The sequence below is a fragment of the Morone saxatilis genome, unplaced genomic scaffold, assembly GCF_004916995.1.
Source record: "Morone saxatilis isolate NCDOM2014 unplaced genomic scaffold, NCSU_SB_2.0 Contig0, whole genome shotgun sequence".
Classification (NCBI taxonomy): Eukaryota; Metazoa; Chordata; class Actinopteri; family Moronidae; genus Morone; species Morone saxatilis.
The window spans coordinates 11,216,871-11,232,372 of record NW_023339650.1 but is presented as its reverse complement, the minus strand read 5'-3'; the positions used below and the strand labels follow the sequence as shown (position 1 = coordinate 11,232,372).

At 41.4% G+C, this 15,502-nt stretch overlaps 1 protein-coding gene across 1 annotated transcript in view; it reads left to right on the top strand.

The window, feature by feature from the left end:
• The window catches only part of prex2 (phosphatidylinositol-3,4,5-trisphosphate-dependent Rac exchange factor 2), an 87,719-nt gene that overhangs the window by 65,694 nt on the left and 6,523 nt on the right, over nt 1-15,502 (top strand). The window contains exons 34-39 of the mRNA XM_035652683.1: nt 592-694; nt 846-989; nt 1,115-1,229; nt 10,397-10,463; nt 10,936-11,126; nt 14,486-14,588. Of these exons, the coding sequence (XP_035508576.1) occupies nt 592-694; nt 846-989; nt 1,115-1,229; nt 10,397-10,463; nt 10,936-11,126; nt 14,486-14,588 (723 nt within the window). The remainder of the gene's footprint in view (nt 1-591; nt 695-845; nt 990-1,114; nt 1,230-10,396; nt 10,464-10,935; nt 11,127-14,485; nt 14,589-15,502) is intronic.

Genomic DNA, 15,502 nt, shown 5'->3' with positions numbered 1-15,502 from the left:
TCTGTATAACCTACATAAACAAACAAGACCCTCAGCGAGAACATTGCCTATTTATAAATAGTTATTCTTAATGCGTACCACCAGGTCGGCTTTGGTCAGATTCCCCTCAAAAACAATCAGATTTATGTGCAATGGAAACACTAGGAATGACTTCACATTCACACTATTTTCCTAATCATCAAACTATTCAGTGAGCCCTGCATGGAAGCATTTGCATTTTTACATTTCTATAGTCATTTATTCACGTTTTTTCCTTTAAAGGAATACTCCACTGATTAAGCCTTGCCTTACTGTGACATTGTCTGACTCAAGATGGACAGTTTAATCAATGCAGCAGAGATGTTGTCCTTGTTATTTCCCAAATTCTTCTTCCTTGTCGAGCCTTGATCCGCTAGTCTCAAGCAGAGAAGGATGAGTGGGCTACAGAGGTCTGGTAACCTCACTTCTAACCTCACATCTACACACCCAGATTTTTTTTTTCATTTTCAGACTTGTAGTCTTCAGCTGCAACTGATGCTGACTCAAATGACATCATCTAAATGCTTTCTCCACCACCACGCTCTTACTAGTATGCTATCTCTCTCTCTTCAGACTGATGAGCAGGCCATGTTGGAGGACACACAGGTAGCCCTCATTGACCTGGAGAAGGTCACATTCTACTTCCAGCAATTTGAAGGGGAACCACTGGTGGCCAGTATGTACACTGCAACTTTTAACTTACTTTTGTGGCTTTTTTGAAAACATCATTATGGGCACATCATTGCTATTGCTACATTTGATGAAAATGAGATTCAGCTTTAAATTGTGCTCTTCTATAATATGTCTCTTCGTCTCTCTTCTGGCAGACATGCCCATGTCATACCAGGTGGAGGGCACCCGTCAGACCTTGAAGGTTTGCTTCTACCTTGAGAGTTTCTACTTCTCCCAGCTGCCCCACAGGCTGAGAAACGGGGGAGGCATCAAAATCTACCCTGTGCTCTTCACACAAGGTATAGTGAGCCTGGTTGGGGAACAGAATGTAGAGCTCAGATGATCGTAAACACTGGCAGATAGATGTATACATACAGTGCCTTAATCGCTTTATCTTTCACTCTTTGGTTTGATCCCTCTGTAGCGCTGGAGAGTATGGAGGGTTACTACTACAGAGACAATGTGTCAGTGGAAGAATACCAGGCCCAGATCAATGCTGCCTCATTGGATAAGGTCAAACAGTACTACAAGAGACTGAGGTATGTTATACAATACATAATACACGCATATACCACTTTGAGGCTGTATATCCTGTGCAATCTGGAATTTTTTAGATCTAATATAAATCAAGATGACCTCCCATTCAGCCGGGTTTGACTCTTAACGCCCAGCAGTGCCTCAAGGTGATTGGCTGAGAAACACACAGCGGGAACGTTTTATGATTGGTTGCGAACACACACAGCAGGGGCAGCAGTGATTGGATGAAAGTACCCAGCGTGTCACCAGCGCTGATGTAGTGCTTCTGTACAGCTGCTGCACTCAGTTACCTCACACACCATTGGTTTGCTGCACACCCGAGACCCCCTGTGATTGGCCAGGCGTGGATAATTTAATGAGGTGGAAACACACAGGAAGAAACAGACACTTCTGGGAGTTGAAAATAATGGCTCGGCTTTATTTAATATCTCCTGAATGTGTGAGTCAGTGTCAGATAGCAGATATACAGCATGCTGCCTGAATGTCAATTTAGTTTCACATTAGTTGCTACCTTGTGATTTCAGAGAGTAGAAATCACATTTTAAACCAGCTGTGTGTAAAAGGATGCAAGTGCCTGTGAATGCACAAGACACATTAAGAATTCATATTGAGAAAATAGAGACTGTGTAATTAAGAAATAAAATGTGGCTTTAGCAAAATGTCCTATATTGGTGTTCTGTATGCAAGCTCAGAGCCTGATTTATAGACACACTTTCACCTCATCCTCTTGAAGTCTACTAATTGGACACTCTGTTACCATAGATCGAAGCCTTCTTTCCGTCTATACATTTGAGTTTGGTGCCAGCTCAGTTGCCAATTTACTACAGATACTGTAATATCAAGATTAAGCGATATAGGCTGATACCATCTTGAGAGAATCAGTGCTACTCTTAGAAAGCTCATTGAATACCTAGGAGGGCAACTGGTCAACATGTTGGCTTCTACTAAACATCTGCTGCTGATTGTGTGGATAATTAAACGCAGAGCAGAGCTCACAGCAAAACTTCATCTTGTTATTTAGGGACAATCTGCTTTGGAGGGTTGGATGATTTACAGCTTGAGCAGTCATGTGTCACATCAGTGCCGATCCTCCGCAACAAAACATTAATTTACTGGGACTGCTTTCAGCAGAGAGTTTTTAATTTGTTCGTAGTGTTTAGCTTGATGAGTAAAAAGAATTTCGAACATTAATTTCTGTGAGTGTCAGATTTCCCAAAGCGCAGTTGTGGATACCAAATTGTGCTGGGCCATTTAATCTTTTTTGTGCATCAGGCCTTTCCAACAGTCCCTCCATCTCTTTGTGTAGTGATATTGTCTGCTAGATCTTCTGGGACTCCACAGCCTTTTACTAGTGGAGTATTGGCATTTTGTGCTATCTCTTTCATTTTATTGAGTCCTTGCTTGCAGACTGTAGTTAGGACTTCATGGTCCGTCTCTAAAATGTCACTATTCTAATTAAGAAACACAGGGAAAGATATATTATGTGCACAGATGAGTTAGGGCGCCTAAAGCACCTTTGAACATGAAATTATCTTAATAAACTCTCACGATTCAAACCGTAAATGCACAACCTTACTGGAATTCATCCATGTGATTCAGAATAACCTGTGTTATTGCATGTACGCATGTTTACTGTACATGTTCCGTACAGTTTGACCTGAGCAAAAAGAGCCTAATTGAATTGACAGCAGAGGCTACAGCAGTAACATGTAGCAGATGTGGGCTGACAGGCAAACAAGTGAGGCTGGTGATGTGGGGAGCGTTAGGGGTGATGGGTAGGGATGTGGGTAGTGTTAAAGAGACTGTTCTCTTTCTCTTTCTCCTTTTCAATCACTAACTGTTGTAGCCCAAAACTGCAGATCATTTAATTGTAAATCTAATCAGCTCTCTGACTTCAGCTCTCTGGTCTTCTACTGTGTATGTATGTATATATGAAGATCTAAGTCTTTGGTGTGTTTGCTTAAAAAATAACTGAAAAAGTAAATCAATTATGAATTATATTTGAATAATTGCTGATCTTTTTGTTTTCTGTTGATGGACTCAGACTAGTGGTTTCAGCTGTAGGGTTATCCACTCTCTAAATAGTATTTTTAAATTCAGCATTGCTGCTGAGTCATTCATGTGCACTTGGAATAATACAGAGAACACTAACAAAACCTTACCTTAGCAGAATACTTGCACCAGAAACATGTTGTTTGCTCCCACCCAGAGTATTTCCTTGTATCAATTGTAGTAAATATTCCCAGCTGTTTTTCCACAGTTGCTAAATACAGTGTCTCTCTCTGTGTAATATTACCAGTAGTTTTCTTTCGCCATGTGTCTTTCGGCTGACCACAGACCAGCCCGTGATGTCACTCCTCTCTCCATTGCAGCCTTCCAACCTCAGGCACCTCGTTATCCTTGGAGCCCGGCCACAGCAGTGTTGGGTTAAACCCACACTATGAGCCAAAGCCAGAGGCTGACTGACAGACAGAAACAGCACACGCAATACTGAACTGAATGAACTGCAGGGCCCAGATTCTTGACCGTTTTTATGTCGTCAACCCCCTAAACACACTCCCATTACACCTTAGGCCCACATATGCATTTGAGAGCTTCTATTGTTGTTTAGAAGCAGAAATTAAATTTTCTAGCTATTAACATTGCGTGTGGAGAAATAATAGTGATGAGGATGAAAATGAGCCTTTGCGCTTGCAAATGTTAGTATTGGGATCATTTATATTCAATTAACTTAAGGGTTGCTCATTATGTGGTGGAACCCCTGCACCCACGTCAAAATGAAACATGCTTTTTCAAAAGTTTCAGAAGTTCAAAAGCAAAAAGAAGTCATGCTTTCTGTCACTTTCTGTTTTTGTCTTGCTCCTCCACTGACGCCTTTGCCAGCGTGCATTGTCGGCATTATCCAATTTCGGAGCAGTAAATGATGTAAGGGTTATTGTAAGATTTCCTAGGAGCCTTTCTATCTCTGGCTTAGGCTTTCTTTTCCCACACCAAGATACAGTATGATCTGAGCAAACCCATAGTTCCTGATGAAGTCATTCAAGTCTTCTGCAAAACATAAACTCACGGGCCAAATCACAAGCACATGGCTGCTGCCACAGGAGTCAGCGTTATATAGAGCCAAAACATACACCCATGTCTTTAAGCTTTCATAAACTATCTCAGCTGACGTGTGCATTTAGGTAGAAGAGGTTTGAAACTCTGACATGAAGCGATTGACATTTACCTTAGTCAAGTCAAGACATTGTTCACCATCATCATCAAGTAATTTTCACAAAAATTGTCACAAAAATTGTCACAAATTGTGAGATAGATTTGCAAATGTACACAATTATCTCCTCTCTACTAGGGGAAAGCAACATCTAAAAAGGGGAAGAAATAAAATGCTCTTAACAGAAAGCGACTTTTCCTTTAGGACACAGTCAGAATGGGAGAGGGGAAATTGAAAGGGGAATATAGATCGCCAGAGCAGGTTGGAAAGATGGAAAGGATTTCAGCAGAGGGATGAGGATGATGGGTCGAGAAGGAGAGTGTGCAAGGGAGGGTTAGTCGAAGAGGGCAGAGTGGAGATGGGAGAACCAGAACGAATGTTTTATTCAAAGGGAGAGATTATTGCGGGCTTGTGGTTTCATCTCATTTTGCTCTTATTGACAAGAAGTTTCAGGAGGGAATCGTGTTTTCCTCGTGCATGCTCTCCCACTATTGATTTTAAGGAGCAATGGCACATAAAGAATTGTGAAAGAATAGAAGAAAAAGTCCAGCATGTACTACGTGTGTTAGAAGGCATGTTAAAATCAGTATCTTTTGGCACAGCTCAGACAGAAAGCTTGCACTATAGGCATTAAGCTTTTCTCCCTAATTGAAATGCATTTGGCAGTAGTAGAGAAATGTTTGGCACTGTTTCACAAGGCAGTTGTGAAATTTCCACATCTCATGGTACACGTCCCTTTGATAAAACTGCCTGATTAATGTGGATATTAAAATTCTACACAGTCTGACAAATGGTGTATAATGATGGCATGGTGGCTGAAAGATAAGCAATAAACTTGGATGTATGGCACTGTCCAACAAATGCTATATATTAGTATTACTACAGACTTTTGTATTTCATGCTTTGTTAGTTAAACAGTCATCAGTCATTACCACACAGCACAGCTTCTGGGTCATTTGTGCTTGCAGTGTTTGCTCTAACATCAGCTATAGGGAATTGGTAATCACAGTACTGCAGTGCAGTTTATCTTGATTAAGCAAAAATGCTGGATGCTTATTGCAGGTCAGAGTGTCAGTTTCAACACAGTAGTGAGCGGCTTCACTGCTTCCTTTATCTCTGTTGCCCTGTGGCTGGAGCACAGATCGATCCTCTTGTGACCGAATGTTTAGCGTGAGAACATGCAAGATAAAGTGCTGCATGCACAACAACATGATTAATGCTACCAGCTGATCAGGTAATGGCTGCTAACTCAGGTCAGGCTTTGTTAGTCATATATATATATGGATATACACATGCTCACAAACATGCTACTACAGCCTTATATATGAGTCTCCCTGACAGCTAGCTTTGCGTAAATCATGTTGTTTGTTTTCCACCTCCACAATATATGCTCGACAAGAGACGATAGATAGTGTGACATCACTTAAAGGTGTTCAACACACAAAGATGAATCCCACTGCTGTCACCAACATCAAAACAACGCCACAAGTCTGTAGCTCAAACAGCATAGGTGCTTTGTGTAATTGATGGTATTTCTCTTCCTCCCTGGGGCAAGGCTATGCAGTAATGATTTATATAGCAATAGCTTCTGCAGCAAGTTCCCACATCTTCCATGTGACATGTATTAGTATTGTAATGCAGCAGTGCAACTAGTTTGCTAAAATTGAGAATTCTCAGCTGACTGCATCTGTAACCAGAGAAGTAATTTTAGTTTCTCACAGAATGAAAAATACTTATTATTTGAGCAATCATAGCTGATTATGGATATTGTGCCAACTACAGCAGGGAGGCAGTGGCAGTTTGGCCATATATTTTTTGTCTGCACAGAAACAGAGCTTTTCTTCTCTCTGCATTCCTCCAGTTTAGGAAGTGATGAAAATGCTACAGCCTTTTTCACAGGCATTGGGAGTCCCAATTCACTAGAGCGCTGAGGAAGGTGGTGGGGCTTCATTCTGCTTAAGCTCATGTGCACTGAACCCCTGTCTATATAGCCTAGTAAGGTTGAGCGTCAGAGACCCAGTTCCATTTATCATTTCTCTTTGATTCTATAATTGAATGGCCATAATGATGACAGTTCTGCACTTAGTGATGCTTGATATTGTAAAAAAGACCTTGACTCATCTTTCAGCAAGTTAAGGAAAGAGCCAAGAATACTTTGCATCTACTTATGTGCACCATCAGGGTCGTAAATCTTTTCACTATTTTAAGCCAGTTTCTATTTTTGCATTGTAATATATGCAGTAACTGCATGTGTGTCTTCAGTGACAATGATTTAGTGATAATATGTCTTCAGCTGGCTCCTATTAACACTAATCTGCTGTTTTGTGTCAAGGGCTGTTGTTTTTTTTTCTGGTCTTGACTGACACTAATAACATTGCAAATGAGCCTCGATTTAAATTTACTCAACATATGCATGAAATAATGCATTTTTATTTTATTATGTCTTTAGTTTTTAGCATTAAACCCCTCAAAAAAGGCATGACATTGTTACCTACATAGAATATATTTTTCCTCCTGCCATATGCTTCCATATTAAACTGTGGTTGACATATAGCTGGTCATAAATATTTGCCTGGAAGTGTAAATAGGAAGGAGGCGTGGGGTAAGAATATGACCTCCAGCACAGTTCACATGCAGTATCTTCCTGGTGTCAGTGCAGAAGCATCACCGTGTGGCATGCGAGGGCTCCTGGAAGCCCTCATTAGCCCCCAGGCAGCTCTGACACACACTGCAGGGGTTTGTGGGGGATTTAATAACAGTGAGTGTCATTCATCATGGCAGCGTGAGTGATTTACATGGACCAGCATGCACCTCTGCAGGATTACATATAATGTCATAAATCTTAGACACTTTACTTGTGTCCTCAAGAGTGAATGGCTGTGAAAAGAATCCACAGAAGATTCTCATTTTTAAATGTTTTCTCAAGATATTTCAGGGGTTCATTTTTGTTTCTTTTGTACTTTTTGAATGAAGGATGTCATGCTAATGTGCCCATTCCCACGCTGCTCCTCTGAAAACATCTGTGCCTCAGATCCTTCTTCTTTGACGCTGCCGCTGACTGCTAATGCTCCTGTGCTGTAAAAGGCCTCGAGTGTCCTATTGTCATGAAGGAAGTAGAAACAAAGAGAATTAAGTATTCTCATCGGCCCAATAAATAAAACCAGCTACACGCAGAGCAGGTCAACTCTGGCCTGCAGCCAAATCCTCCATTACAGTCTCCTGTAAAAATCTATTGGCTGTGTGTGTGAAATGTAGTTATTGCAAAAATGGCTAGAAGCAGGTTGCACCTAGATTTTTTATTTCTACTGAAAACCCAAATATAAACAAGGGAAATGCTTTCAACAGAAGAAACAGAATAACACAGTTTTGTGTTTAGATACACACTGGTTGACAGATGGTGGGTTGGGCTTTTGATTGGTGTAAAATTCCCCTAAAAAAAAATAACCATAGAAGCTGTTATTTTTTTTAACTTTTATGTTAAATGTATGCCAGCGGGTGAGAAAAAATGATAACAAGCTTGTGCAATAACTTGCGGGGGCCCTCAATGTCCTGCCATTAAATTGGAGCAGCTGGAGTCCAGGGGCTTAAACCTGAGAAATAATAGACACCCAGTGGGTTTAGACCTTATACCTAAGGTGTATGTAATATGTGCTTAGCCACACGCGGTTGTGTTTGCACACAGTGTGTGGGCTTAAAATGTCATTTTTCATCTATAATAAATGTTTGTAAGGTGTTTGGTTTCCAAACATCATCAGCTCAGATGTAATGTAGGTTCTCTTTAAACCACACATCACTTGTAGTCTGACTACTATTATTTCGTCATTAGAGACCTCCAGGAGAGTCAGCCCTGCTCCTCAAGCTGTGGCTTATATTTTTAGAACTCTTACAGTAAGAGGATGAGATAATCAGTGGGTATTATGACCTTGCTTCTGCAAAGGGGGGTGTGCAAGGGCAAGACATGGTGCTTTTATTTAGCCAGAAACCGATAAACAAATGTGTGCAGATGAAGTAGAGTCGAGCGGTTATATAGAAGTCAACTTCTCTCAGACAGATTCTATTATAGACCTTTAAGATAAAAGTCTGAGCAGCCGACCGATAAGCACTAGGGACAAGGGTGAGTGGACTCACAGTTGAAGGAGACAGATAACAGGCCATACCTGCATGAGAGTCAGAATAGGAACTATTTCAGGACAAGGTTTTGATTTCCAATAAACTTCCTTTTGTGTTCTGTAGCATTTTATCGCTCCACTGAATCTCGTCTCTCTTTGTTTGACCTGTTAAGCGAATTATGTTTTGTTAGGAAACATTTGGATCCAACTTTCATTTACTGTAGCCGCCTGTTTTTCCACAGCACACACTCTCACACACAGACGTAGAAGTAAGTACACACATACAGACACAATGTGGAGGCCAGGTGTTTACTGTAGAAACTTTAATGAGAAAATCAAACATTTAGAGCTTTAAACTGTCAACCCAACAAAATGCTGCAGTTACCCCAGCAGTTGTGGCCATTTTGCTCTTTATGAGAGGAACTTTAGAGGTGTGTATTCCATGCTGAGGTGCGGTCTAACTCGTGAGCATCTTTTGAATGATAAGGCCATCTTGAACCAATTACATGGGCTGTTAACTCCATCTGAACCCTTAGCAAACTCTGCTCATAGTCATTTAGTAGAGCACGCCACAAGGTTAAAGGATAATTTGCCGTATAGGGATTAAATACTTGGAAACCTTCAACAAGTGAAGATATAAAATGGACAGATTACTCATCCGTATTGCAGAATAAATGTGTGTTCTGTAGTATATTTATATGTGAATGAGCTAAAGTTAGTGTAAACATGCAGGTGGAGGCATAAAACATAGCCTCATTAGCCTAAATGGATGAAGGAAAGTTTACTATGAAGGTCATATGCACTGTATATGCACCGGTAGCCGGTGCAGGTATGTTTCCTACAGTATGACTTTGGTAAAATATAAAGTTAATGTTTGTGTGTGCATTTGTGTGAGATCTCACTGACTTTTCATTTCTGACTGGTTTATAATCACTATAAAATCATGAATCAGGGATGTGGTAACTCTGCTCTGATTAATTAATTTCATTAATATTATGTCAGGCAGAAATACCACAGTCATAATGAATGCCTCCTTGGCCTGATTTTAATCATTTAATAGCAGGGTGAATGCAGATGAATGAGCCGTGCTTCACTGATTCTTGTAAACAATCTCCCTGCCTCAAAGTCCTTGCAGCATCTCTACAAACTGAATTTTTCCCAGACAATTTGCGATTTCAGGAGTGTGCGCTGAACAGATGACCATGTGTTATGCTTTATTATTGCTTCTGGCAAGAAGTAATGGAGTATGTGATTTTATTACAAGGGGTTTAATGCGGTGTAGTGTACCTATTTTTAGCACACCGCTGGATTACTGAGATTTGATGGAGTCACAGACTGCTGAGTTTGCACCAGTAGCACTCCACCTCAGATGGACTCATTGCGGCATACATTCTCTGTTGCTGCATAAGGACACTGGTTCAGTGCTGCCTCCAGTGGACGAAAAAGGAAAATAACACAAACTCGACTGTACTGTCCATGAATGAATGAGGCAATGGCATTTGGAGTGATGCCCAGGACAAGAGATGCTTAGTCTGTGTTTCTGCTGAGCTGTGCCCAAGTTACTTTCATGATTGATAGTCAGATGGTGGAGCTCCATAATGAGCAGGTGGCCTACTTTTCCCAGAAAGGCAGCCAGTGCTCCTGATGACCTAATGGTGCAGGGAAAACAATGCCACAGTATGTTTCTTTAAGCAAAGGAGCTTCTAAATAAAAATAAAAACATGTGGATGATTGTTAAATGCAGTCTACTGCAGTATGTTGCTACTTAACAGACACAGTTTTCTCTCCCACTGCAGTGCAAACATCCAGTTAGATTCACTCCATATGTGAACTGTTGTTTCTCCCCTAGGGCTTTCTACCTGGATCAGTCAAACATGCCACCTAGCTCTGCACCCAAAGCTGCCCTCATAGATAAGGTAAGAACAACCTCATGCTGCATTCATGACATCATGGAAAAACTGAAGTACTGGTTTAGATCTTGCTGCCAATGTGGAAATACTTGCACGTATTACATGTTGGAACATCCAGAATGGCAAAGTTAACTGATGTGATTATTGATTATTTTAGCACGCAACACTGACTGCAATAGTGTGAATATCGTAGATCCATCAAATATTCCCCATATCATACCTTTATCAAACCTAATATTTCCTGTTGCAACCACTATTAAGTTGAGATAAACATGTTTTCCTAGTGGGCAGCTTTTCTCCATTGTAAATCTGTGAACACAGCATTACTAGCGCAGTGTGAATCTACCTGACAAAAGACCAAAAACACCTCATCATCTGCAGATCTTTTTATGCACTGCTTTGTCCATAAACAGCCTGGCAGTGTTTTTTTTCCCTCGTTGGATCCTGCACTAACCCCTTTCCTTCTGTTTCTGCCCAGTTGATGCGTCCCCTTAACGCTCTGGAGGAGCTGTACCGTCTGATGGAGAGTTTTATCAGCTGTCGCCGCACTGCTGCCTGTCAGTACACTGCCTGCGGGGCTTCTGGAGTGGGACTGCTTACTGTGGCCTCTGAGCTCTGCTCTCGTCTGGGAGCCACACACATTGTCATGTGCAACAGCGGCGTTCATCGGTGAGTGTGTGGGCACGTATACTATACAACTGTACATGTCTCCCAGCACTGTAGGATCCGCCTCCAGTTCAATTATGAATTCCCGCTTACCAGTTTCCTTCTTTTGACAGCTCTCTTGCAGTTTCTTTTCTCTTTCATCTTTCTTGGATTAACACGTCTCTCACCTTTACCATTTCTACCACACTGGTTCTGTGCACCTTCTTTTATCTTCTGTCTACCTCTCAGTTTCACAAGAACCCTGCACTCCTCCCCGTGGGGATTTTCTATTAATACACATTTCTCTGCATTAATTACTAGCAGGATATTGTAGTTAATAGGGCCCATTGTTTCTCAGTCCAGATTAGGGACTTTTAAAGCAGGCATAGCACTTTACACAGGAAGGAGACAGGTCAATTACTTCTCATTGAATTCTATATATGGCTACCTAATTCACCTGCTACTGAGGGCACCATTCCTCAACGTGTGAGGACAGAAATATCCTGATCGTTTGTCACACCCGATCCCCTGTTCCAGCTTTCATCTCTCATCTCCTACACTGCTCTTTCCCTACATCCGCCCACCCATCTTTCTGATACCCTCTTTTTACCCCCATGACAGTTTCCATATCTTTTTGTCTCAGTCACATGCACAGGCTCATACACATGCGCGTGTGGGTTCACGCGTTTGCGGGATGTGACTGATGGCTTGATAAAGTGCAGTGGATGGAGCCGCCTGGTTGCCTGAGCTCTAATAGAAAGTTCCTGTCTGTGCAATGACTGCTGCTACTTTATTAACCCACAGGCTGTGCGCGTATATGCGTGTGTGTGTGTCTGTGCAATTATACACACTAGCCACAACTCACCCAGACAGGCAGGCTAAGTGTACCATGACACAGCAGGTGACAAGGCCTGCCATATTTAGGATTATTTGTGAACTGGCTTTCTCCTTAAACACTGTTTTGCCCTCCAAAGCTGCAGACTAAGGGGTTTATTGGGTGAGTTACTTTGTCTGATGCAAGTATCCAGAAACATTTTTTACTTTGACACTCAAGGTTTTTATGAATAACCCACTTATTATTGACATAATACAGATTATATATGAATGAACCAATTTCACTGCTTTCTCTGTATAATTTCAAATATTATAAAATAACCTCAGTATTTTTTTTATGTGAAATGGTGAGCACACAAACTAAATCTGGTATAATTGAAAAACCTATGAAACCAAGCCAGTAGATTAGTAATGTGGAAATTGCATTATCAGTGTGGCAGCCTTCTCAGGCACTATTGATTGGATTAGTTGACTTGATGGATGAGTTTTAATAACAGTGAAAGCGTGATATTTTGGGGGCATCAGCAGTTGGCAATACGCTGCGCTCCTCTAGTCTCCAGATTTTCTTGTCCATCACCCCCACAAAAAGCATAAGAGAGGCAAAAGGAGAGTTCACTGTCTGACAGCAAAACAAAAACGATAGCAGAGGGGGGAAGAAAGTATTCCAAGCCCAAAGTCTAATCCACATTCCACAATACACAAGGCACTAACTTGCTCAAATACTTGACATTTGATCCTTGTTTTTATTCCTTAAAGTCAAAGTAGTAATTTCTCAGCTGTAAATGTTTGGCCTGTATACACTTCTCCTCTGCTCATCCCTCCTTTTTCTGAGTCCTGCATCTTCTCTGTCATTCTTTCCCTTTCTTTGTGTTTGTCGCTCTCTTGTTTCTTCTCATTTATCAGCATGAACTTGGCTCTGGAGGAGTGTAAATGGGATATGGGCTGGAACAACATGAAACAGATGGGTATAAATCACCTCATACTATCTCACCAGCCTTAATGAAAAGGGAAACCGTGCAGCCTCACACACACACACAGATTTTGTTCAGTTCCTTCATCCTTCTCCAGCTGAAGAGATATTTAAAGATCCTCTGTGGGTGACTTTTTCCCCCCCTCCTTTATCGGTGTGGGAAGCTCAAAATGGGTGCTTAAAATATTCCGGGGTGGTCTGCGAAAGGACATCTTTTTCTATTATCCACTGGGATATCTTTCGGCACATACTGGAGATTATTGTTGAGTTCATTACTTTTATCACATCATGTTACGCTGTCATGAAGTTATGCAACTGGAACTCAAGGGGACGTTTAAATCATGATCTGATTGACTCAAAGTAATGGCTTCTGGCAGCAATAAATCCCTCAACGCACACCTTTTTTTAATTTTTAAAAATTTTTTTTTCAAGTTTTGTTCTCAGTCAGTGTGAAACCCTACCATGAGAGAAGGAGATATTAAAGCAAACAGCTCAGATTTCTTAGCAGCCCCATGGCACTGTTACTCAATGAAACCAAGCTTGGCAGCGTAGGAACTTTGGACAGTTCAATTTGCAGTGAAAAGGCTCTGGATCGATATACTAGTACAGCTTGTTATCATAGAAAGGTCACCAACAGCCTTGATCCCTGTCACTGGCTCTCTAAGGATTTATCCACATGCTACCTACTTCCTCCTGTGTGTGTGTGCTGTGTGTGTGTGTATGTGCTTGGAACAGAATTTGCTGTGACTAATGAATCACAGACAACACGTCAACACTCATTTTACACACATCACACACTTATGGCAGTGAGAGTACATCGCCTCTGCCACAGGAGATGTGCTGACTTGTCCTTGGAACCTTTTCTCTCGGCCCCAACAAGAAGAATTAATCCTGATGATGAGAACACTGGGAAGTCTCCTCCAAGTGCTGAAAGTCCGAGAGGAGGTTTAATCCTCATTTTTTCCCCTCCTCGGCCTAAAATCAAAGATCAGGAGGTTTGTTATTCTCCTGATGCCGTGTGTTTGCTTGCCATGAGTGACATTTCAGCAGCAAGTAAAATGATTCATTAGCGTGGAGATGAGTGAAGGTGAAGCAGGGGGAATGCGATGGCAATGACAAGGAGTCAAGAGGTGCAGGGAGATTTGATATAGTTGTACTGAATTCTGCCACAGATTCATCATATCTGGATGAAGCCCAGATTTTGATTTTTGGCATGCTTTTTTTCCTGTTGATGTTCAGTCTTAAGATCTCGTATTCAATCATCTGTTGCAAAGACTGCTTTATTTCCATGAAAGCATGTTGAGAATGAGTCAGTGTTGAGTCAGAGAAGAAGGTGTTTCTTGTCACTGTAGAGGATTGTATTGTGTCAAATACAGACTGTATGCTTTGATAGTACAGCATCTGTGAAATAGGAGGATAAATATGTGGCATAACAAAAACTGCATCAACAGGAGCAATATGCTGCATTGATGATGCATGGTAATTCAGCCTCATCCTTTTACTTGGTGAATCTGATAAATATGCAGATGGGGAGCGTATGTTTAAGGTTGACCTTATGTGTTTCCTCTTTGACCAACAGCTGCACCCTGAGTGTGACACTGGAGCAGGCCATCCTGCTGGCCCGAAACCACGGCCTGCCCCCTCGCTGCATCATGCAGGCCACTGATGTCATGAGGAAACAGGTATGTCGTTTACACACATACACAATGTTGCCCTTGCATATCCTCTCTCTTTATTTCTGCCTCCTGTTATTACTGCTACAGTCCCCACTGTGACATTTTCTCGCTTAGAGTGTATTTGTGCTTCAATCCACAGCAGCAACTTCTGCATCCAAAATCATTAGATAAACTGTATGCTTCACTGAGTCAAACTAGGCTTCCAAAACCGTATTAGCAATGGATTTAACAGTGCCAATAGAGGAGCAGTTATGTCCCTTTAGCTTCTGTGGTCAATGTTTGACAGAATATTACTTCAGTAAGAATGTAATTTTTAAAGACTTTTAAACACTTTTTGCCGACGTGTTTGCTGCTCTACCTAACCAAAAATCATTAGCTCTGCTTCTGTCGCCTCTTCCCTTTTCTAGCTAATCAGCTATGCATTCACTGCAACCCTAATATGAATATGACCAAATGAGAGGGTAAAAGAAAAAGTAAAAGTATTTAGAAACTGAACAGATTGGGTGAGAGTCTGGAGTTTGTTTGTTTGGCATGTCTATTTGGGGTCAAGGAAAGGAAATTCACATTACTTTTCTTGCACGTTTCACCCCACAAAAGGCTTCAGCCATGACCGGATCTTGGCTCATATCTCAGACTCTCATTAGAAGTTCTGTGAGTGGTGGTTATATTGCTGTTTGCAGTGAGAGGAGAGGTTAGTCGAGAGGCTGAGATCCTGCGGGAGCAAAGGCATTTAATTTCTATGCTCAGAGAACTGGGCTGCCAGCCAAGAGGATGCAACTCTGTGCATTGTGTGACCTTGAGTACTACTGTATGTGGCTGGAAGAAATATCCATCTTGTGGAGGGTGTGGTTTGAGATATTTGTAATGGAATATGAGAAGATGCAAGTATGGAGATCTGCAGTTTTCGTTTTTTTTTTTTT